General features: G+C 35.5%; 1 protein-coding gene across 7 annotated transcripts in view; it reads right to left on the minus strand.

The window, feature by feature from the left end:
• CCSER2 (coiled-coil serine rich protein 2) overlaps window positions 1-26,610 on the minus strand; it is a 179,400-nt gene that overhangs the window by 8,621 nt on the left and 144,169 nt on the right. For 4 of the 7 annotated variants that reach the window (XM_043476206.1, XM_043476207.1, XM_043476208.1 and 1 more), the window contains one exon: window positions 25,517-25,606. In XM_043476206.1, the coding sequence (XP_043332141.1) occupies window positions 25,517-25,606 (90 nt within the window). Of the gene's footprint in view, window positions 1-971; window positions 1,012-1,268; window positions 1,311-7,078; window positions 7,164-25,516; window positions 25,607-26,610 lie in introns of all 7 variants that reach the window. The other 3 variants (XM_043476210.1, XM_043476209.1, XM_043476212.1) reach the window with 3 other exon arrangements.

Consider the following 26,610-nt stretch of genomic DNA (forward strand, 5'->3'; position numbering starts at 1 on the left):
CCAGAATTTTAGCTGACAGAGAATTTAAAATGCAGCAGTAAAACTTGACTATCCTGTGTGTGCACGCTCAGTCACTTAGTCATGTCAGACTCTGCGACCCCCTCAACTGTAGCCAGCCAGGCTCCTCTGTCCATGGGATTTTCTAAGCAAGAATACTGGAATGGTTGCCATTTCCTCCTCCAGGGGATCTTCCCAACCCAGAGACTGAACCCATGTCTCCTGCTTGACTCTGTACCAATGTGCCACCTGGGAAGCTCCACTATTCTATGTATATACTGAGTTAAGTCCCATGAGCTCACAGACTCTCAGAATATGCAAGATAGCCAGCTGATTATTTTAAAAACTCAAAAGGCAGATTCAACACCAACACTCAGGTATTAACTCTTAGATGACGCCCTATTGCCTTCTTAGCTGACCTGTCCTACACAGGAAAGGGCTCAGACACCAAACTCAAGTATTTCCAGGAAAAAGTGGTTCCAAGTGATCCACTGGGGGAAACACACTGAACACAAGAAAATGCACATCAGCACACATCACTAAGAAAAACTTGTCACCTCTGCTTCATACCACTTCAAAGATTTCGAGCATTTTAACATAAGGAAAAAGTAATATCAGTTTCCGTAAACTTTCATGTTCTAAAGTCGCCAATAGTAAGAGGGCAGCTAGAAATATCAAGTCCTGATGGAATAAAAGTATGTCAAACTATGTAAGGCAGAAAGAAGAAAATGTCCTAAAGCATAATAATGCTACTGCATGACAGACACAGGAATTACCAATATTATTTTTCCTTGGTACATATAACTTTATTATCATTATTAAATACATTTTAAAGGTTAAAAGGAAGATGGTAATGGAGCCACTTGTAACATGCCTGTAATTTCATGCAGGCTCTGACATGCATCATGCAAACTGAGGGAGAAGAAAGTGACAATGAGGAAGGCGGTAGGAAAAAATCTGAAATTGTACTGTACCACGCTTTGTCAGAGAAGTAATGGACTAACTTCTCAACTCCTTGCCAATAGCATAATGGGAGAGCAGAGACAAGAAAAAGACAGGACAATGGTGTCAGAGACCACATACAACACCAAGGAACTGCCGTGACTGGGTAGCAGCCAACAGTATTTGCTTTTGTTGTATTTTTTCAGGCATTATTCTAATATATTTGTATAAAATGAAAACATATTCTTAATAGATTTACACTTTCTGAAGTGGTTTATACGTTAATACAAATATTCCTATCCACAGCACAATGTATATAAACTTCTTACCCTTAAAAGGAATCACGTGAAGAATCTTAAACAAATAAATTACTGAAAAGAATTTTGACACAATTAATATTCATACCCCAAAGATCTAAAAAGGTTTAACTGCATGTAATCCCTTATAAAGGAAATAGAAATTATTTTTAATAACTTCAGTCTTGCATATTACAAACACAACTCAGTTTATGCTGCTGCATTAAAGAGCAAAAAAGACTAATCTGATCTTCATGTATGTTTTAAATATGATGTTCCACATTATAAGCAAGGTTCCATATATCACTAGAGAGAGATGGAAGACAGGACTGGATCCCTAGCATAACTGGGTCCAGTGAATTCTGCTCTATAATTCACATGAACCCAATCAAAGTTTTCAGGGACTTGGGGAGACCAAGAATGTCTTATTCCCTAGATGTCAGAGTAATGTCCCCAAATCTCAAGAGAACTTAAGGAAGATACCTGACTTAAAAATACAAATTAAAAATAAGCAATTTCTGAAATAAGCAGTTCAATGGCTTTTCTAAGTTAATCAGTTAACAGCTTTTAAAAACTAACAAAGTGAATAATAGTGACTTAAGCCATTTACCACACAGGCATAATCAGTATGAGATGCTTAAATTTCATGAGTTTACATCTCTGAGATGCAAAACCCATCAGAATCTACCTCTGGGATGCAGAATACTTCAGGAAAAAAAGAAAAAACTAAATATCACAACAGAACAGTTCCACTGGTGACCAATATGCAGAGTATACTTATCCAGAGCAGGGGGCTGCAGGCACCATGACAGGACAACAAACACAGCTAGCCAAACCACCCCAAACCTGCGGAGCGTCATCAACGGCTCAGGCAGACAAGAGCAACTGCTTTGTTTCTCATAACTGCAAAACTGTTGAGAAAGAAACTAACCCATGCCGACGTTTACAGGGCAGCTTCCAGGACCATGTTTGATGCACATTTCTAGTCAATTAACCAATGACTAATATGCACTTGAAAAAAATGGACACAGTGGACACATATTCTATATTAACTACACTTTAAAAAAAATAGCCTACTGTAAAATCAAATTGTTCTGTTCTTACTGAGTTACTACCCTTTTCTACTTCACTGAAAAATATTTTATTTTTATGAAAAGTCACTCTCCGAGCTAATTTCTCATTAAAGCACTGACATGCTATCTTTACATATAAAATTGATTACAGTCACATGGTGAAGCCAATCGGATTGAGCCACGCTAAGATATACATTATGAACATGTTTGTCAGTTCAGCAATACACATCAAGCATTCTAAAAAGCACATGCCCTTTAAGGACCATCCTTCTAGTGCTAACACTGATCTATACACAAGAATAAACTGTACTACAATAATATCTCTAGTATCTCTATTTAATAGGGGGAAATGGAAACAGTATCAATGTCAAACAACAGGAAAACAATAAGGCGTATCATAATCACATGATAACACATTACCACGCAGTCATTAAAATTATGTTTTCAAGAAATATTTCCTGTATGAAAAATGCTCAAATAATACTATTTGGAAAAAAGCAAAACAAAAACTGAAAATATGAGTGTATCAAATATCCTAAGAGAAAGTAATATTTTATGAATCTTTTATCTGAATTTTAAATATACACAGATGCATATATTGGGTTGTATAGTTTCATTCAATAAGTACATACCGGGTTATGATGTAAAATGTCAGTTGTCAAAAAAGGTTTGTAAAACAACCACTGAACATTATAAGAGGAGGAGGAAAATATAAGACAATATAATTGTTATTCTTAACATAATTCTGGTGAGTATAACTAATTATAATTATTATATAAATTTACAAGCCAGGCAAAACTATATCAAGAAAGTACTGGTCTGGATTGGGCATTTGGAATCAGCAGATGCAAGCTATTATGTATAAGATGGATAAACAACAAGGTCCTACTGTATATAGCTCAGGGAACTTACTTAATATCCTGTGATAAATCATAATCAAAGAAAACATGAAAGAACATGTATGTATAACTGAGTCACTCTGCTCTACAGCAGAAGCTAAACACACACTATAAACCAACTGCACTTCAATGAAATGTTTTAAAAAAGAAACTTTGGGCTTAACAGGGCTTTTAATATGTAAACATTATTAATGACTTCTGTTGCTTAAAAGTACCTTTTCTCTTCCAATTTAAGTTACTGCACATGGAAGCTAAAGGAAGTAAGATTTCTAAATTCTTTCGAGGAAGGTGTTAAAGAGCAAATTTTAAAAGTCTCTTTAGGCATGATAAGAAATAGGCAGTATTCAATACACTTTTTAAAAAGTCAAGTATTTCTAGAAGCAGTATGCTCTGGCAAGAACTGTTATTTAAGACTACCACTAAGACTTTTACTTGCCAAAAGTTATTATTTTTATTAAATTTTCATACTGTGAAGTAGGTTTTACATATATATATATGTAAACTTTTATACATATACATATAAAACTATCATTCCTACTTTTACACAGTTGGAAATTAGAAATACTAAACTAATGCCAGCTGATAAGTCAATTTGGATAAAAGTTGAAGCGCCTACTGACAACAGGAAGACCTTCGAATGTCTAAATGTAGATATTTTCTAAACCTAGAGAAAATTTAATTTGAAACTGGAAGACAAGCATCATCAAGTTAAGATTAGTAATATACCTGAGAAAAGAAATGTAAGTCAAAATTTCCTGAGAGGGAAAAAAAAAAAGACACTTAAACAAAGAGCAAGATTTTCCTTTTATCTCCTTTATCTTCCTTTTATCTCCTTTATCTTTTTTAGAGATATTCTTACATTAACCAAGAACATTCTTAGTCACTGCAGCTTTCTAGAGTTATCAGAACTAAACAGTCCCATAAACATCAGTTATTTCACACTCTGCAATATCTACAAGCTATCTCTTTATGCCTGTGTTAGGTTCACTGCTTTTACACACTTTAAAATACAAAACCAAACACAGACTATCTTAATAAGCCAAGCTTACCTGGCTTCTGCATTTACCAAAAAAGGCAGTTCGCTTAAGTTGATGTTCAGGAGGGCATCAGAAAGAACTTACTACTGAAATACAATAATATAGGAGAACTCTCTCAACTACATGCCATCACTTACAGAATTAACCTCTCCAAAAATCAGCACTAGAAGTTACATGCTGACTAAACGTGGAGACAAATACTGTATCACTGACTACATAAGCAGTTTAGTGTAGGAAAAAGGGAGACCTATTCCCAAACTCTCTGGAAAACCACTGGATTTATCCATGTTTCATAACCTTCTCCTCTATTATTTTGTCATTACATAATAATAATGTTATTATTTTATACTTATTATTTTTATATTCCCGTCAGCTGTTCTCAGGGTAAATTCAAATAATGTAGTAGTTAATACATATTTCCTTTAAAGGAACCTTCAAAGCTCAAGAAACCTGTCAAAAAGCTGTGAACAAGTCTTCTATCACTTTCCACAAACAGAGTCCTAAAGGTCTCAATGATGAAGAAAAAATTCAATGTATATTGAGGCCAAGACATTCAAATGCTGGAGAACCAAACTTACTTTGTTTTTGCTAACTTGGAGATGCAGAGAAAGGAGGTTTGATCTACAGAAAAGCTAGAAAGACAGATCTTGATGGTAGTATGGAAGAACAAACAGTTCTTTCAAGACACAGTTAGAAATTTAAAAAGTAGCTCTAAATCCAAAGGAGAAAGAAGCATTTGGAAATGAAGGGCCAACGACTCAGGTGAGGGACAAGAAATTTCTAAAGGTATGCAAATAAGAAACTAGTGAAATGGGTGCTTCTGGGAAACATGTTTTAAAAAATAAACCTAAAACTATCTGTAATACTGAATAGTTAACTGTAAACTCCAATTACATACTGCATCTATACAAGAGAAAGAAGAATAGGAGAGAAAAACAGTGGGGAAAAAGAACGAGGACTAAAAGGAGGCTTCAGAAAATTCAAGGTAGGTGCGTCCTTCTAAGGTAAATCTGTCAACCATGCAGTATAGTGGCTACAGCCTAAGAATACATTATCAAAACTGCCCTTTGTAATTCAGATTAGTTCACTAGCAATTTAGTATAATTCTTTACGTGCTAGCAATCTTTAGAGGAGAAAAGAAAGCAACTTAATTGAAGCAAGGGAAGTAAAAAGGAGGATTTACAAAGGTGGTGGGAGGTGGGAAAGAAGGAGAAGGGATCATCTCAGCCTACAATAGCTCCCTCTAAACAGAGAGATAACTTATGTTGCTTTTATACCTGTGTACTTCTCTATGTTCCCTAACATGTCTTCAGGGATGGGAGTTCAGGCTAAAATATGTGATCAGGTTGGAGGAGAAACTAATTTCAAAGTTTCTCTCTGTGTTTTGTGCTGTGGATGCACCAAGGAGTTGTCCTTCTTTAACAGAACTTCGGAACTCAATTTGGGTACAGGATAGAAATTCAAACTGATCTTTATGAGAAATATTGGAAATTTGAAGGCTATTGAAGACTAAGGTGCTGATGGAGAAAGAAAGAAAGTTTGAAGAAGGTAACCTAGAGATGGGAGAAATTCCCAATGACAGAGAAACGCTGTGGATTTTAGGACAGTACTGCTTAGTATTTCATTTTAAGTTATTGTCCAAGCCATACTATTAATATTACAGGCAGGAACTTCCTTCCAAAAAAAATAAAGAAGGAGAAGGGAGGAATGCTTTGAGCAAATTAACTTGCTACTAAATAACTTGATATGAAAGCCTATGCAAACTCTATCCCACTATTCTTTAAAAAGTGCAAAAGGGAAGGAAAGGCATAATGACCAAAACATACATTTCAAACCTTGTCTCAAATTCATGTTGATACTTCCTATTGACTAATTCAAGAAATAAATTTTTATTTGAATAAATCACACTTAAAAATTTTAATTGCTTAAAATTTCCCCCTTTTAGATCTTTGATACTTCACATTATTTAGGTAAGGATAATTTAAGAAAAAATTGATATGAATTACAAATTAGGGCAAATCCATGGAGAAGGCATAAAAGTGACTGTGACTGACAATATTTAAATATGTTTTTCATTAATATTAGCTTCTCTGGTGACTTTTCAAAAAAGATAAAATATAACCAACTTACCAGGTAAGTATATAACACAAATAAACACTGTTTTGGAAAGCAGATTCAATGTAAACAAAGATTTTTTTTGAAGTCAAACAATTACTAAATCATTAGAAATGTTAGTAAACCATGCATATTCAAAAGTCATTCCTTCTGTACTGTAAAGCGGCTGATAAATTATAAAGACATATTAGTTATTTTAAAACACCCTTTAAATGACTTAAAAGATTTCTGTATTAGAAAACAGTGAAACGCAATCAAAGCCTTTTGATTAGGAAATATTTAAAGAAATGTGCAATGGTCTAGTAAGCCTGCTCCCTAAACAATATGCATCTGTCCATTATACCACTGCATTTAGAGTGTACATTTTTAACATGACTATATTTAAAAAACAAGCTTTATTCTTATTATCTCAAGATCATGAAAATAGAAAATATATTAAAGACAGATGCATGTCGGTAGGTATAGGGTCACTGGCAACAAGTTTAAATGGCATTAGAATGACATTAACTTCAGACAGCTTTCCTGAGGCTCTACGTGGAAAAGTCTGTTCACATGCAGATGTAGGAAATATTAATTAAGAGAGGAGAGCCCAGGGAGTGCTGGTTTAGCATGTGCCTGCAAATCACTCTGGACTCTGGACGGAGAGGAGGTGCTGGGGAGGGACGGTCATGCAGAAGGGGGATACGTGAGCAGGATAGGAGTGAGAGACACAGACTCACTCTGTCTGCGGTGCGGCGGAACAGTCCGTGGGATCCCTTGGAAGGAGCCCTGCCAAGGAGAGAAGGAGGGAGCAGAATACCCACCCTGTGCAGAGAGAGACGGGGGTGGGAGGCATAATAAAAAAGGGAACCAAAACATAGAGACACCACAGTCATACTTTAAAAAAAATAACAATAGTGTTAATGAAAAGACAGATTCCATTTTTTAAAATACAGGTAGCCCAAATTACTAAAAATATATCTTAATCCAAACCTAGTTATTTTTCATATATGAAGAAAAAATTATTTCCTCTAATATTTGTGGTTAATGCATATGAAGTAACACTTTTTTTGGTAAACATTTATCAGCTTATCTCTCTTTTTAAAGTAGTACACAGTTTTTGGCAAAAATGAAAGCACTTAAAAGGGAAGACAGACTTTAGGTGTTAAACACACAGGAATTCCATCAATAATAAATCAGGCAATTAAAAATTACCATTCAAAAATTTTTTATTTCTTTTTTAAATCCTAGGTTTTCAAAGGATTAGCAAGAAAAATAAAGAACATTAGTGAAGATAGTAGAACCACCAGAGCACTCAAAAGACTTAGAAAGTTGCAAGAGTGAGTACCATATCAAGAATGTGACATACAGGCCATGGATTACACATGCAAACCTTTTAATTTTAAAAACTTGTGGCTTCTTAGCTTTACTTATTTTTTCAGCTTATAAGAACTGGAATACAACTGAAATGTCATTTACTTCAATTTCCTCACATTCCAGGTAAAACTGGGTCTTCTAGAGGGAATTTCTTCACACAAATAGAACCAGATTGGGTCTCATGTCTCTCTGTTCCTTGCCTCCTCACTGATGAGAGCCATTAAACTACAGAAACACTCATGATAGCATCAAGAAAAATGAGCCCGTAAAATACCACCATACCTAGCTCAATTTGCAAAAAGAAAGCATGTATAATTTTTCACACCAATTAATCTGATATGAAAATGAAGTACTAAAGGATTGCAAGTGTATTTTACTGATGTTTAGAGATTTCAGGAACATTCAGGTCCAAATAGAAAACTTATTTCCACCCCCATACCAGCATTCCTTGGCTATGGCTCAGTATAACCAAACACTTATTTAAATTTATGAGTAATTCTACGCTGCTCACCATAAAGCAAAAACCAAAAGAGAAGACTCGTTTTCTATGTTGATTAAGGTAACAAATAGCCATAAGAAACTAAATACAATTAACAATCTTTAGAGTATCCTAGTAAATAGAGATCCTGTCTTTTTAAGTTATTGTAATTTCACCACTAATTTAGCAACAGATATTTTTGGAAATAGATTAGAAAATATTTAATAGGGTGATGATCTCAGGCACTCTCCATAGATGTTATTTGAGAACTCCATTTTGCTGCTTAAGAGATGTTCTGACCCAAAACATTTACAAAAAGCAGGTCCACAGCCAAGAAGGAGCATGCCCTTCCCTCCCTATGGGTTTCAGCAGGGTGAGCTTCTACTCACTGCACTGGCTAAAGAAACTTTCAGATAAGGATTTTGTATACAAGCTAAACCAGCAGTCAAGAGATTCTCTCTCAAAGTTCTCTCTGGAGGTTTATGGAAATAGTACCCACTGGGAATCAGGGAACTGTGTTTTTCCCCGTATCTTCTAAGAGTCCTATAACCTTGAGAAAGCCATTGATCTCTAAATCTCAGTCTTCATTTGTAAGATGCAGGGTTGGAATTTGTGTCCCTACCCCCAAGTTTCACATGTTGAAACCTATTGCCCCAGTGTGATAGTTTGGAGGTGGGCCTTTGGGTGGTGATTAGGTCACGAGGGTGTGAACCCTCATGAACCAGATTAGTACCCTGTAGAAAACTCACTCATCCCTTCTCCATGTGAGGACACAGGGAAAAGACAGCTGTCTATGATCTGAAAGCAGGCAGGTACCTTGACCTTGGAACTACCAGCCTCCAAAACTATAAGAAATAAATTTCTATTGTTTATAAGCCAGTCTGTCTATGGTAATCTGTTATAAGTGCCTAAAGGAACTTCTCACTTTTAGTTGTTATAATTCAGTTGCTCCATATCCCCACTCCACAGTCATTGTGATTCTTTAACCTTATAACTCTATTTATATGGCACTTAAAACAATCAACTTAGTATTAAATTGTCTCTCCTAATAAATCATTAGCTCTTTACAATAACTTAAGTGAAAATATCTGGGAGAATACCTAGAACCTGGCAGGAGTTTACAAGATATTAAATGTCCCACATTCTCTGCCTAACCATCCTCAACACACAGCAGACTCTCTTTACTAATTCAAACTGAAATAAATTAAGTTATTGTGTTTAACTGGAGATGAAGATAAAACAATCTGCCAGGCATGGACACACATTGCAAGTACCTAAGAATCAAAAAAACAAACACAATGATACCCATTCTTAATTCCCCCAAGACCAACAAGTCATGATCTCTGGGATGGACCTGAGCATGAGAAGGAGAAAGAATCTTGTGAATAAAACATAAAAACAGTTCTGCCTGTGACTGCTAAGGGGCACTCCTCTATTAAGTTGACTTAACAGTTGTCGAACATCTGAGTTTCTACCTAAAAAGGCAAAGAACATTACTTGTTCTATTTTTGCCACTTAAAAATGCTTCCTTTCACTTCCAAAACCCTAGTTGTCATAATCCTATCCAGTCTTCCCAATCCATTTCAAACCATTTTGTAAAAGCTTTTCCTGATCCTACCTAAATAAATTATAATCATTTTGTTTATAAGCATCTATATCTCTTGGTGGATACCTCACAGAATTTTTCTTCTTCCTTTCATTATGTTGATTTGAGTATTTTCCTTATTCTTCTATTAAAGATAACCACCCGATAATAATAGCTTACTTACTTTTCTTGGTGTCAAGTATATCTTCTTGACTTTCACAGAATCAAAGTAATATGCTATGATTAAAATTTAATAGAAGAGAGAATTCTACTTCCACACAAGATGCAACATATACACTCTCCTTTTCTTCTGCAAAGTACAGCTAAAAACTCTAGACATTAAATCTAAAACAAAGAACTCTGAAAGGTATAGTTGAGAAGACGGACCAGCTAGTGTCCTGGAAGTTCAACCTCCCAAAAAAACATCGTAGAAAATTCCCTGGTTTTTTTTTTATTTCCCCCCAAATGTATCCCAGACTAGGTGATGAAGAAGCCAGCATCTGGAAAAGCCAATGGGCACACACATAAACAAAATCAACAAAGTCTCAAGAAAAAGCTGCACCCTGCCAAAGGACCAGGAAAGAGGTGGCCTGGCAACACACAAAACTTGTGCACAATAAACTGCTAAGCGCCATGGGACAAACAGTGGTTCTAGCACTCCCATTCCCATTGGGAAAGACCAACTGGGGAACCTAAGCTTCCACCCTCACTGGCTCTACTCCTAACGTCTTACAGAGTCTGTGAAATGAACTAAGTCAGGTTTGACGGTGATGTGGCCTGAAGACCTCTAATCTATGTTTCCTGCACATCCTGGACTCCTGCCACAGATCCCAAATTAAAACTGCTGAATAGTTGCTAAAAGAGAAGAATAACGCTGAGAACTGGACATCTTCTGAACTAAAGAAAACATACTTTTCCCTCATAATGAATGAGATGCGTTCCATAACCCTATTGTATGTATAGAATAATTTTACCTTCCAGTACAAACTCTTGGTAAATAACTTGTGCATTAACTTCCATCTTTTTCCTATAAAAACCTCTGCCCATTTTTCTCCAGTGGGATAATATTCTCGTTTCCTCTAGAAATCTGCGACCACCAAATTGCAACTCTGAAGACTGCCCCCCTCCCCAATAAACTGTCTTTTTGCCTCTGTACAGTTTGTGGTCCTTTCAGTTAGCAAGTTCTTAAGTACAGGAAACATCTAAGACATTTATATTATAAATGGGGAGAAGAAGAGACCTAATGAAAGTAAGATTTCTATGCTTAGTAAATAAACTACATAAAGTTATATATATATAACACAATACCAAGAGCAACCATAATATTTCTCTATAAGCAGATACACTCAAAACACTATATATAAATCAAAATGGTTTCTAAAAGAACTAAAAATAACACAGAGAAAGGCAAGAAAACGGAAAATAAAAGAGAAAAAAAATGAAACCAAAGAAATGGTAGACTTAAGCCCTAACGTTATCAATAATTCTATTAATATAAAGGGTGCTCAGACAAAAATGAAAAGACAGATTGGCAGAATGGATAAAAAAAAAAATCATGACACAACTATATGCTGCATACAGGAAATCCACCTTAGATATAAAAGTGTAAGTATTTTTAAGTAAAATAGTAAAAGTATATACCAGGCAAAAAAAATTAAAAAAAAAAAGCAAGAGTGGCTATATTAATATCAGATAAAGGAGGATTCAGAGCAAATTACCAAACAGAGATAAAATGTAAAATGAACCTTATAAAATGATAAAAGAATCAATTCACCAAGAAGACAAAACAAGCCTAAATGTGTACACACCAGCTGTACATGAAACAAAACTGACACAACTGAAATGAGAATAACCAAATTCAAAATTACAGTTGGAGAGTCCAACACTTCTCTCTCAACAACTGATAAAACAACTAGACAATAAAATCAGCAACGATATGAAGAACTCAAGGACACCATCAACAAACAGGATCTACTCAACATTTATAGAACGCTCCATCTAACAACAAAATACATATTATTTTCAAGAGTCCACAGGACATTTACCAAAACAGCATAGCCTAGGCCATGAAATAAACCACAACAAACCTAAAAGAACTAAAATTACACAGAATGTGTTCTCTGAGCATAAAGGAATCAAAGGAGAAATCAGTAACAAACAGAGGACAGGAAAATTTCCAAACACTCAGATACTAAACAATGTAATTCATGGGTCAAAGAAGTCCTCTCAAGGGAAATTTAAAAAAAAAACACACATATGAATACAAAAGTAAATACATATTATCAAAAGATGTAGGACACAGCTAAAGCAGTGACAAAATATCAGAAGTTGCAGGACACAGTGTTAGGGAAAGTAAATAAATAGTCCTGTTTAGGCTTCAGAGACAAAGCAGAGCAGGCCTCAGACCTTGCTTCTAACCTGCCTGGACTCTGCCCTGACTGGGAGTGACTGGGAGTGACTGCAAGACTTGCAGTACCACAGTTAAGATGGGGGAGAAACCTTTAGATTGTTGAGCCCCTGGAGGGGGCCTGGCCAACCAAGCCCCAGGCTTAACTACATTGCAAGTTTTACACAACAAAACAGCATTAATATGAAACGAGAGCTCCAATTTGGTCACAGATTGATGATATCATCAGTTTGCATCCTGGGATTATAAACAGGAACGCTGAACTGCAATCTTAAATCTCACCCACAGAGCAGATGTATTGCCTGGGACCTTTTCCCAAATGGGACTCCAAATGTGCTGTGACACGGGACTTCACAGCACTGTTTAAGTCTGGATGTTGGTCAAAACCCAATTTGGTGATGTATCCTCTGCTGTTTCTATTTCTCTTTTCTTTTAATGTTAGTATATTGAAAGTAAACTAGATAACTCTCTAACAAATATTTATATTATGTAACTGTATATAACGAGTGGCTTATTTTGTTAACAAATCCTTTGAGACGGAAGAACTTTTGGCAAAACACATAGCTGACACAGTGACAAAATTTCAAAAATTGCAGAAAAAACAGAAAAAATAAATGTCAAATCAATAAGCTAAAACTTCATACCTGAAGAAACTTGGGAGGGGGTGAAGATCAAAATAAACCAAAAGTTGGTAGAAAGAAGAATACAACAAAGAACAGAAACTACTGAAATTGAGCAAAGAAAATTAACAAGAAAGTCAATAAAATCAACACACCAAAGACTGACAAAGAAAAACAGAGAATACACAAACTAACAAAATCAGGTGAGATATCAATACAGGTCTCCCAGCCATTAAAAAGACAAGGGAATATTATGAACAACTTTTTAGTCATAAATTTGAGAAGAAATAGACTAATTCCTCAAAATCACCAACTATCAAAAGTCATCAGAGATGAAAGAGATCATTTGAATAGGCCTATAAAAATTTAAAAACTGCCAAAAAAGAAATTGTCAGGCCCAGATGGTTTCACTGACGAATGCTAGCAAATATTTCAAAGAATTAACAATAATTCTACACAATCTCTTCCAGAAAGTAGAAGAATGCTTTCCAACTCATTTATGAGGACAGAATTACCTAATAACACAAAACCAGACAAAAATAGCATCAAAAAAAAAGAAAAAAGTACAGACCATTATCCGTTATGAATATAGATGTAAACTATCTTTAACAAAACACTAGTGTATATAATTAAGAACTAGTGTATATAAAAGAATTTTACACCATGACCAGGTAGGATTTAGGTTAACCAGACTGATTCACTACTCAAAAATCAATCAATGCAATCAACAGGCTAAAGTGCAAAAATCACATGCTCATACTATATTAGTAGAGTAAAAGCATTTAACAAAATTCAGCACATTTCATGGTTAAACCTCTCAGCAAACCAGGAATAGAGGAAAATTTCCTCAGCCTTCCCTCCATGATACACCTACAGCTAAAATTTACTTAAAAGTGAAAGACTGAGTGCTCTCCCCCTTAGATCAAGAACAGGGCAAGAATGCTCACTCTCACCATTCTTATTCAACATAGTATTGGAAGTTCTAGCCAGTGGCATAATGCAAGAAAAGGAAATAAAGACATGTAGATCAAAAAGAAAGAAAAGCATTCCTATTTGCAGATGGCATGATGGTCTACAAAGAAAATCCCAATCTAAAGAAAAACCCCCAGAAATATTAAGTGAGTTCAATAAGTTCACAGGATACAAGATAAATACACAAAAATAAATTGTGCTTCTAAATACCAACAGTGAACACATGGAAACTGGAATTTAAAATATAATATCATCTATGATCACTCAAAAGATGAAATAATAAATCTAAGAACATATACAGGAACTTGTATTCTGAAAACTAAAATGGTGATGAAAGAAATCAAAAGAAGTCTTAAACTAATGGAGAGATCTATCTTCGTTATGGATTGGAAGACTCAACATATTAAAGATGTTAATTCTCCCCAAAATGATATTTAGGTATTAACACATTTCCTTCAAAATCCTGGCCAAGAATTGTTTTTTCAGATACAGACAATCTTATTCTAAAATTACATCAAAAGGCAACATTTTTTAAAAATAATAATAATAAAGGAGGATGAATCACTGTTTTCAATTTAAAACTTATTATATAGTGTGAGAGTGAAAGTTGCTCAGTCATGTCTGACTCTTTACGACCCCATGGACTATACAATCCATGGAATTCTCCAGGCCAGAATACTGGAATGAGTAGCCTTTCCTTTTTCCAAGGGATCTTCCCAACCCAGGGATCGAACCCAGGTCTCCTGCATTGTAGGTGGATTCTTTACCAGTTGAGCCACCAGGGAAGCCCAGAGTGTGAGAGTTGGGCTGTAAAGAAGGGTGAATGTTGAAGAATTGATGCTTTTGAACTGTGGTGTTGAAGAAGACTCTTGAGAGTCCCTTAGAGAGCAAGGAAATCCAACCAGTCCATCCTAAAGGAGATCAGTCCTTCATTGGAAAGACTGAGGCTGAAGCTGAAACTCCAATACTCTGGCCACCTGATGGGAAGAACTGACTCATTTGAATAGACCCTGATGCTGGGAAAGATTGAAGGCAGGAGGCAAGGGGATGACAGAGGACGAGATGGTTGGATAGCATCACCGATTCAATGGATGTGAGTTTGAGCAAGCTCTGGGATATGGTGAAGGACAGGGAAGCTTGATTGCTGCAGTCCTTGGGGTTGCAAAGAGTCGGACACAACTGAGTGACTGAACAACAATAAATATAGCTATAGCAATCAAGAAAATATGGTATTGGAGAAGGAGTAAGCACATAGATCAGTGGAACAGAGAACCCAGAAGCAGATCCACACAAGTACAGTGAACTGATTTTTGACAATGGCACAAAAGCAGTTCAACAAGGGGAATCTTTAAACATATGGTGCAAAGCAACTAGATATTCACAGAAAAATAATGCACCTTGATCTAAACCTCATATTCTACCAAGAAATTAGTTCAAATAGATCATAGATTTAAATATAAAATACTAAACTATAAATGTTTTATAAGAAAAAAATTTTAGTGTCTTGGGCTTCAAAAAGAGTTTATACATAACATAAATAGCACAATCTGTAAAAGAAAAACACATCAGTAAATTGTACACCATCAAAATTAAAACTTTATGCTCTGTGAAAGACTGTCAATAGGATGAAAAAACAAGCTATTGAGGGTAAAAACTTGCAAGCCACATACCTGAAAAAGGACTCATATCAAGAATATAAAAAGTATGTATATTTAATAGTAGAAAAATCCAATCCAATTAGAAATCCAATTATAAAAGATCTGAAGAGACATTTCAGTAATGATGGCTAATAACCACATGAAAAGACAAACACTATTAGCCATTAGGAAAATATAAATTAAAATCACAATGAGATATCAACTACATACCTACTAGAATGGCTAAAATTAAAATAATACCAACACTAAGTGCTAATGAGGATATAGAGAAACCAGGTCACTCATACAATACTGATGAGAATCTGAAACAGCACAGATGCTCTGATAAACCTTCTTTGAAAACTAAATATACAGATACAATATTACCCAGAAATCACACTACTGGGCATTTACCCTAGAGAAATGAAAATTTTTACATCAACACAAATATTCACTTTATTTGTAATAGCGAAAAACTGGGAACTACCAAAATGTCTATCAATAGATGAATGGTTAAACAAACTGGAACATCCCTACTATGGAATACTACTTGGCAATAAAAAGAACAAATTATTGAAAGACATAACTACTTGGATGGGTCTCCAGGGTATTATGCTAGATGAAATAAGCCAGTCTCAAAAGCTCACACACCTATATAACACCATTTATATAAAATTCTTGAAATGACAAGGTTAGATATGGAAAACACTGTAGTTTTCAGGGGTTAAGACAGGCAGGGAAGAAGTGGCTATGACTGTTAAAAGGCAGGACACAGGGAGAACTCTGTAGTGGTGCAATAATTCTGTGCCTTAAATATGGCAGTCATTGTAGGAATCTACACAAGTGACAAAATGCAATAGTACATACTCTAAATGTCAATTTCCTGGTTTTGATACTCTACTATAGTTATATAAAATGTAACTACTGTGAGATACTGGGTGAAAGAGATAAGAGATCTATTTTTGCAACTTCCTATGAATTTATAAGAATTTAAAATAAAAAGTAAAAGCATAAATAGAGAAGTAAAAAAAATGCACTGTAGAGTAACATAGCAGAAAATTATTTGAAATGCTAATTATATTGATATTTTCTTGGGGAGAGAAGAGAAATATGTTTAAGGACCTTCTCAAGTCTATAAACTAATTTCCACGATAATAAGAAAATTATATATTCCTTTCAGTGGTTAAAAACAACTGAAATAGCTGTAAAATATGACTGACTAAACGATAAATGAGACCAGGCAAGTTCAGAGACAGCAGACATGTGACCAACTCCAAGCCCATGATTCCATGTCTACTGGAAGTGTTTCTAGAACTCGTAGAGAAGAGTTTAACTTAGAAACTTAGAGGATGTATGATTTAATAAGCAAAGGGTGGGAAACTTAATTTTGAGCAAAAAGACAGCATTACCAAAGAAAGAAAAAGCTCCCAGATGACTGGTCTGTTCTAGCAGTGAGTGCTGGAATACCCTGTACTCCTGAACCAAAAACTGCAGAAGTCACAGCAGCACGAAGGCAGGTTAGAGGGTCAGAAGGTCTAGTCCCCACCTGGACGACATGTCTACCGTCCTCTGGTCCAGAAACAAAGCCTATCATCAGATTTACATCTTGCTGTCTGTCCATGAGTATCACAAGCTAAAAATCAGGCGACGCCTTTTATTTAGTATCCAAAGACCTTAGTGCTGGGATTGAAATACAGAAAAAACTAGTCAAAGCTCACTGAATAAATGAACAAATGGATCTATGGTTTAAGAGGTGAAGGAATTTTCTACTTTGGTTTTTTGGTCAATTCCTGTTACTTAGTTCAGGTTTAAAGCCAAACCCAGTGACCTCCATACAGAGCTGGCCCTGTCCAATATGGTTGCTAGCAACTACATGGGGCCAAGCAGACACATTTCTGAATTGAAACGTGTTATAAATGTAAAACACACACAAGATGTCACAGACTTAGTACAAAAACAAAAATTGGAATGCAATCTATCTCAGTATCTTTATTTTGATTACATGTTCAAATGGTACTACCGGGTTAAACAGAATATTTTATTAAAATTAATTTTGTGTGTTTCTCCTTTAATTTGGATACTAAAGCATTTATATATGCAGTTCACATAATATTTATATTAGAGCACTAACCAGAGGGCAGGAAAGCACATAATTCTTTCTTAGTTGGTGCTTTCTTAGTTAAGCTCTGCCCAGCAAAGAGCCTTTTGCTCATCTGAGTCTACCTTAAATCTTCTGATGACTTTTAAGATGAAATGGTTGATATCAGATGCTTTCTGCTAGAGAATCACAGTAAACGTGTATAAAAACAAAAAGCAGTAGGAATGCATATGAATATATTACATCCAAGGGAAAAAATAAAGTACTTGTAGGAAAACATAGGGTGTCTGACATATAGCTTAACCATATGCGTAACACTCAAGTTACACTTTAAACTGGTGGGACAACACACACATACACACACAAACAAGAACAAAGGAATATAAAAACAAAAAACGAAGAGTATCTGGACTCAGGGTTTGAGAGAAAATTTCATTTCTCTCAAGATAAAGCCTACAGAGACCAAGTAAAAACATTCTTCTGTCTCTGACCCTGTGGAACAAGATAAGGAAATGTGGCCAAATCCTTCAGAACACCTGCCGCGCTTTCCTCAGCAGCTGCTTTTTCTTGAAGCAGAGATGAGGACAGATGAGAGTCACCATGAGCTTAGAGGATGGGGGACTTTTAATTTAACACTGAAGAGATAAAACTCTGATTCATGAAAATTAGTTTGCTTGTGTCTCCCTCTTCCGCGAGAGCCTAGGAAGTCTCCTGGAATGGTCTTCTTACTTGCTTCAAAAGGAGTCTGGGCACTTGGCACTAAAGCACTGAGCTTTCTTGTGGATGAAACTGTCTTCCATACACTCACACACACATCCCCTCCAACCTGCCCCATTTTGAATCTATACCTGTACCTAATTTCTCTGGCATCTTTCAAGTTCCATTCCTACATATTCAAATTCCTCTACCCTTCGGTCCTGCCAGAACCGCAAGTTCAAGTGATTAAAATATAAATAAAACCTTTAGCAGTCTTCCTTCCCTAATAAAATTTTTTCTCTCAGTTCTCCCATTTTCTTAACTGACATGCCATCTACCCTGTCACCCACATTTGATAACTTACACTCATCTTCTTTCCATTCTTCACATCTTTTTCATCTCATCACCTATCAAGACAACAGATTCTGCCTCAGTGATCGTCTCTCCATTCCATGAGATCAAAAATCATAAGTTAGCCCTCATCTCCTGCCTGGGCTGTTACAATAATCATCTAATAAGTTTTCCTTACCTTCATTATGTTCTCACTGGGACTGATTCAGTCCTACTGGGCCATGCGCTAAGACACTGAGCACACAGGAAGGAATGAGACACAGCCCCTGCCTCAAGATGTTCAGTTTCTCCTCTCATATTACTCTTCCTATAGCAAAAATTAAGTCTGGTCCCTGCTAGAAACTTCCGATTACAGAATTAGGTTGAAAGTTCTCAGTCTAACATCTAAGTCTCTCCATAATGCTATCCAAGTGTAATTCTCCAAACTTCTCTCTTCCTCATAATATTCTCAATGTAATCATTACTACTACCATCACCAATAACTACACTAAAACATGGCAAAGTACAGTAACTGATTTTTAAAAACAGAGAGGTAACAATCCAAAAGTTACAGAGTTTTAACAATAGAAGAAATTTCATCTGCTTGGTAAATTTTTATTTAATCCATGCCCAGGTATTCCTTCTGAGAAAGAGAACAAGCAGCCTGTGGTGCTCAGTGACCTCATCAACAATCTCACAGAGTACCACAGTTATTCCAGGACCATGGTAACATGAAACAACAGAAGGTCACTTTATAATCGTACCTAAGTACAGATAAAAGCAAGGTTATACTGTTTCCTACAGGAAACACTCTAGGTTTTCTACCTTCTGTTAGTATTTAATCTGAGCAAACTCCTGCTTCCGTAGATCTCCCCTCAAACCATCCAAGAAAAGCTGAAATATTGTAAAAGATTCTTTCTGGCACATGCTTGAGATCATTCTTCATGACGTGTGTTCTTCCTGGCCACAAGAAGTAATCCACCCATCCTGTTTCATAGGTATGTAACAGGTGGGCTTTGGCTGAAGGTCACTGGCACTTTACTGCTCTGAATCATCAGGGTAGCTACATTTGTTGAGAAATTTTAGGACTAGGTATTATTCTCTGCTATGTCAGGAATGTCAATGTTATTTTCCGAAAGAAGCTTCCAAGCATAATACTAAAGAGACATTCTCTAGGAAAAAAATTTTAGTTACATATGACATTTTTTAAAAAAGGAATTTTCTAAAACATCTGGAAAAATGTTTTTGTAACTACCTAAGAAAATAAAAAGCTAGACTGCTCCAACAAACGAAACCCTAATAAATTAACACTCTGCTAACACAAACTAAAAGAAGAGCAGCTTTTATCATCTCTCTTATTATCTCTTATGGAAGCTGATTAATTTTTTCTAAAAGACAGATTTAATCATGCTGCTTCTTAGAAAGTTATTAGCAGGATCATACATTCCTCACTACCTCACATTAAATTCTTAAAAAAAAAGAAAAAAAAAAAACCTATATTTATTTGGCCATATAGTTGTGGTCTTAGCTGTGGCACATGGGATCTTTCATTGCAGCACACAGACTTTTTAACTGTATCACTTGGCCGGCCTCTAGAGCATGCAGGTTTAGTTGCTCCTCTGCATGTGGGATCTTAGTTCCTTTACCATGGATTAACCCCCATCTTCTGCATTGCAAGGTGGATTTTTAACCACTGGACCACTCGGGAAGTTCCTAACATTAAATTCTAAGAATAAAATCTATGTCCTGCCCTCACTGTATGAAATATTTCCCAGCAATGGAAAACACTGGTGTTGTCTTTTGTTTTCTAACTGCTGTGCACACAAACTTTTCTTCTTTCAGTGGCTATTTCTAAACAAAGTTCCTATTTTAGTTCTGGACTTTGGTATTAGAGATATGAATTTAAATATCCTTAAATTTATGAACAAATAAGTCACTCAACTGCTATGATATCTAAATTTTATTGGTCCCTAGCCTTGAAATAATTACATTTTTTCAATTATTAGTTTCAGATGCTATTGCTTATAAAACCCAGTGTAAAAGCCATATATAATAGAATTTTTGGTGTGTTGTCATGTACAAACGCATGCCAGAATGCTGTCTTGGTACAAAGATGGTTCCTATCAACATTTAGCTCACTGAAACATAGGTCATATTTAATGTTCAATGTCTAGTACTGACTAAACATTATTGCATGACCACATCATAAATAGCACATGTTTATACACCAAAGTATGTATGTGTATATACATATAATGCAATATATTTTTTCGCTTAAAATACTTTTTCCAGTGGCATATTTTAGATATAAGCAATAGTGAATATAAATAAAGAATTTGGCAAAGAAATAAATCCCTTAAGTCCCTTTGGAAATATATATTAACATTAATGGAACATCTCACCAACTGGGAGAAAATGGCACATCTACGTTTAAAATCAGGACATTAACCTTACAAAAAAATAAATATAATGCTGCCCACTTCCAAATCAGAAAGGCATTTTTCTGATAAAAAGGACTTAGGAAAATGTACTCAAGACAAATCTTTCGGCTACATTAATCCTCACATTTAACATTTCACTTTATATCCTGGGCAAGAAAAAAAAAGGATCGGAGTTCTTTACTAGCCCATACATCATGACTGTAAGAGCAAGGTAAATTCTGTCTCCTTTTGGAATTATGAACAATCGATAGGGTTTTTTTGTGGTATGTCTCTTATAAACTTTCCTGACTATTTTCTCCTTTATAAACAGCTAAACTAGGAACTTAGTCGACAATGACATTTTGAAATATATGAATGATCCAATAAATCTGAGGCATAAGCACAAAGGACTGTGGATGATGTTGACCATATTCCAATATTAAATTTATGTAAATTTTATTCATATCTATTAAATATGCTATAGAGTAGATTAATTCAGTACTAGAAACTAAGTCCAACAGAGCATTTAAGAGTTATATTAAAAGCATCTTTTTTTTCATTCCTTTGCTACATGTAATTGTTTTTCTGTTGCTCAGTCATGTCCAAATCTTTGCGACCCCTTGGACTGCATGCAGTGTGCCTGGCTTCCCTATCTTTCACCATCTTGTGGAGCCTGCTCTAAACCATGTCCATTGAGTCAGTGATGCCATCCAACCATCTCATTCTCTGTCATCTTCTTCTCTCCTGCCTTCAATCTTTCCCAGCATCAGGGTCTTTTTCAATGAGTCAGCTCTTCACCTCAGGTAGCCAAAATTCTGGAGTTTTAGCTTCAGCATCAGTCCTTCCAATGAATATTCAAGACTGATTTCATTTAGGATGGACTGGTTGGATCTCCTTGCTGTCCAAGGGACTCTCAAGAGTATTCTTCAACACAGTTCAAAAGCATCAATTCTTCGGCACTCAGCCTTCATTATGGTTCAACTCTCAACTCTCATATCCATACATGACCACTGGAAAAACCATAGCTTTGACTAGACAGACCTTTAATGGCAAAGTAATGTCTCTGCTTTTTAATATGCTGTCTGGGCTGGTCATAGCTTTTCTTCCAAGGAGCAAGCATCTTTTAATTTCATGGCTGCAGTCACCATCTGCAGTGATTTTGGAGCCCAAAAAAATAAAGTCTGACACTGTGTCCATTGTTTCCCCATCTATTTGCCATGAAGTGATGGGACCAGACGCCATGATCTCAGTTTTTTGAATGTTAAGCTTTAAGCCAACTTTTTCACTCTCCTCTTTCACCTTCATCAAGAGGCCCTTTAGTTCCTCTTCGTTTTCTGGCATAAGGGTGGTGTCATCTGTGTATCTGAGGTTATTGATATTCCTCCTGGAAGTCTTGATTCCAGCTTGTGCTTCATCCAACCCAGCATTTCACATGATATACTCTGCATATTAAGTTGAATAAGCAGGGTGACAATACACAGCCTTGACGTACTCCTTTTCCAATTCTGAACCAGTCTGTTGCTCCATGCCTGGTTCTAACTATTGCTTCTTAACCTACATACAGATTTCTTAGAAGGCAGGCAAGGTGGTCCAGTATTCCATGTCTTGAAGACTTTTACAGTTTGTTGTGATCCACACAGTCAAAGGCTTGAGTGTAATCAACGAAGCAGAAGTAGGTATCTTTCTGTAATTCTCTTGCTTTTTCTATGACCCAATGGATGTTGCCAATTTGATCTCTGATTCCTCTGCCTTTTCTAAATCCAGCTTGTATATCTGGAAGTTCTTGGTTCACGTACTGTTTAAGCCTAAGTTTTTTTTAATAAGAATTCTTAAAATATGAGAGAAAACTAGTATCAGGTCAAACCGTACACGATCTAAGTTTTAACTGATAGGCAGCTTTACCACTGATACTGATAAAACCACTACACTCAATTTTCAGAGTAATCCAGGTTGGGTCATTATGTGAATCCTTTGGGTCCATCTTGCAATCCCTTCTTTGAGATTAAAGGGCAAAATATTAAGTTCTGATGTGTAAGTCTAGAAATGCATTCTGGTATTGTGGCTTCTATAGTTAAGATGTTTGAACAAATACTTTATAAAAATATATATCATGAAAATTTAGAATTTACTTAATGTGCAAACTAACTTAGAATCTTCAAATACTGATGCTACATGCTTTTAAGATGATACTGTAGGACTTCCCTGTTGGTCCAGTGGTTAAGAATCCACCTGCCAATGCAGGAGACATGGGTTCAATTCCTAGTCTGGGAAGATTTCACATGCCTCAGGGCAACTAAGCCCATGGGCCACAACTACTGAGACCAAGCTCCAGAAGCGATGCTCTGCAACAGGAGAAGCTACCACAATGAGAAGGCCACATACTGCAACTGGAGAACAGCCCTCACTCACCACAACTAAAGAAAGCTTGCTTGTAAAAAAAATAAATAAATAAATAAATAAATAAAAAAGAAAGCTTGCTTGCAGCAACAAAGACCCAGTGCAGTCATAAATAAATAGAGTAGCATTTTAAAAATGACATTGAAAATACTTTTTAAAAACCTTGTAATTCAGTCCAAGAGAATGCTATTTATAAAAACATGCTTGCACCTGGACAGTAATATTTAAAAGTAAGTTTCATTAAGTTTTTATGTCTAAAGTGAATCCTTCTTTCTCACAAAATCACCATTTTCCTGCATATTCCTAGTCTTCCAAGTATTTTTGTGTGAATGATTAGGTACCTTTCATGTTTTCATTCTTCTCGCCACATTATCCATTTCACCATTTTATCTGAGTATGCCATCCCTCAGATGAGAACATTTGGTCAGAAACTGACTTATCCACTCTTCTTCCTAAGGTACCATCTTCTCCTACAACTCATTCTTAGCTCTTTCTTTCTTTTTTCCCACTACCTAAATGTAAACTCCATTTTTTTTTAATTGTCCTTCATTTCTTAGAAAAATTGCCTTCACTGACTTCCCTGTTACATATTGCTCCAGGCAACCCACTCCAGTATTCTTGCCTGGAGAATCCCCACGGACAGAGGAGCCTAGAAGGCTACAGTCCATGGTGTTGCAACGAGTCGGACACAACTGAGCAACGACGTACAGCACAGTTCCCCATATACATCTAGGTCTACTTCATCATTAACTCTAGAGATGTTCTGTCCAATATCTACTAGCCATATGTGGCTATTTATATTTAAATTAATTACAACTGAGTATTTCTTAAAATTCTCTTCTGCAGTCACACTAGCCACATTTTCAAGTATTCAATAGTCACATTCAGCTAGAGGCAACTGCATTAGACAGCAAGGAAATTCTATGGAAGAGTGTTAATGGAGAAGAGCCTCTCATTCTCAATTCTAGAACTCACCTCTGTCTACTGACAGCTTTGCTTTCTATGGTTCAACCACCATATTTACTCTTTTCACTAAGTTCGATTCTTTTTTCTAGACTTTCCCAATCCTTTGAACCAAACAGCACTTTCTACAGTTTAATTATATCATCTTGTCAGTTCCTTTACTAAGTACTTTAATGGAAGAATCTCTATTTGTCTGTGTGTCTTCTTCCCCAATTCCACACTTCAAGAGGCTAATAACTGAGATAGGAAAGGCTCAGCAAACCTTTGCTGAAATTATTAGCATCGCACTTTATCCAGAGCACACAAAAGTAACTACTTATTAAATGAAAAGAAATACGTATTTTATAAACTTTAAAGGTCGATAACTAAGTTTAAAAAAACAGACTGTTGATTAATTAAACATTATAATTCCCTGTTCATTTGTGTTACTAGGATTCCACAGATTAATATAAGGCAAAAGCAGGGTCAAGGCTGGCTTATCAGGCATTCTCTTACCAAGAAGTACTTATTACTTGGCACCATACCATAGGATAATAATGACTGATAGCCATGGTGGCTCTCTGGCTCAGGCATATCCTGAACTGACTTCAGAAAGTGTATTTTAGCACTTAGTATGTTTTGAAATGTAATATTTTTGAAAAACAATGAAGCAGCACAGAATGCATGGTTATTTTCTACTGTTTAGAACAAACTATTCCTTACTCTATGCCTAAAACATAACCTTTACTGTCAATATCTTAATGCATTTATGCTTCCTAACAGCCTCAACATTTGGGTAATCATAATAAGAGAATGTATTTGAAAAATCTCAACAAATAAAAAGAATATGCTGCATAATATATTTTCAGAGTCATATGCCATTGAAGAGGGAAGACTATATTTTGGACTTCTTTTTCTTGTAGGCATGGGGAAACACCACTCTCATGAATACATGCAATGAGAGGGAGACTAGACACTCAAATAAAATGATCTACAGTATGCAGAATGGAAAAGCTATTAAAGCACATTCATTCATATAAGACACAGAATAGAAACTTTAGAAAGCACAGAAACAACTGGGAGACAAGAAAAATCCACTTACCTTAAAAAAAAAAATTTGACAGTCATGGCAGATGCAAAATTATTAGAGTAAAAAAGTAGAACAAAACATCACAATAGAAAATGACAAGAAAAGAGGATAAGAGCATGTGTTACTTACAGGAATTCTTCTCCAGGGTGTTTGGGTATATTTATCAGCATATGTACATTTTTCCTCTTTAGATTTTTGATGGCAGTTACACCGAGTTGCCTAAACAAAAACACAAATTTTTACATTAAAAACTTGTATATGTAAAATTAGTGTGATTTTACATATACACTTATACATACAAACAAAGCAATTAGGGTCTCTCTTAGGAGGTTAAAATAAAAGAAAAATTCAAAATCTACTCAGTAGTCTCCCATCTTATCCATAGACTAGGTTTTACATTCACCCACCAAGGCAAAATTTTAAATAGTCAAAACTACCCTTGGCAATCTCATACCATGAAACACACTACCTATGGTTTTATGTATATAAATATACATGTATACAGATATAGAATATATATAGCAATATATAAGCATATAAATAATATAATTGCAAAACTAAATATTTCCCTAAAATGGTACTACAATCACTGCACCCAGTCTCTTAAACTCATTTTTGATGGGACTCAGATATTAAATATCACCAGTCCTCCAGATAAGTTGTCTCTTCACTCATGCAATGCATTTAAAAGCCTCTTTAAAGATGTGTTAACTTTATTGCCTCTTTAAAGATGTGTTAACTTTATTGGACTGGAATATTTTATAGTATTTCTGTCCTTTGACAAAATCCATCTGACCATCTCAGTTCGTAAATAAATTCTCTTCTTATTACTTCACTCAGAACATACTCATTCAATCATTTACACAACACAAAGCAACATGCCTACTGTGTAAAACTATGGTCTCTCAAATAAACATCAAGCTTTTTTAAAAAATGAAAAAACTGATAATGAGAATTTCTCCTTAGTGTGAAGCTGGAATACAGCTGTATTATTCATCAAACAACCTCACTGGTGGTAAATATACTCTTTTATAGGAAAACCTCTATAACAAATTCTTGATTATTTCATCAAGCTAAAATGACGTTTCTACTTTTAAAGTATTTACCAATATTCAAATTTTTTCTTAATTGCAATCAAATCATTACAATTTCCTTAATCAAAATCTAGTCAAAAGAAAAATCTCTGTAGTACAGACATGTTTCCTATTCTTTGTAGTATGTAC

This window comes from Cervus canadensis, chromosome 8, assembly GCF_019320065.1.
Source record: "Cervus canadensis isolate Bull #8, Minnesota chromosome 8, ASM1932006v1, whole genome shotgun sequence".
In the NCBI taxonomy this organism is placed as follows: domain Eukaryota; kingdom Metazoa; phylum Chordata; class Mammalia; order Artiodactyla; family Cervidae; genus Cervus; species Cervus canadensis.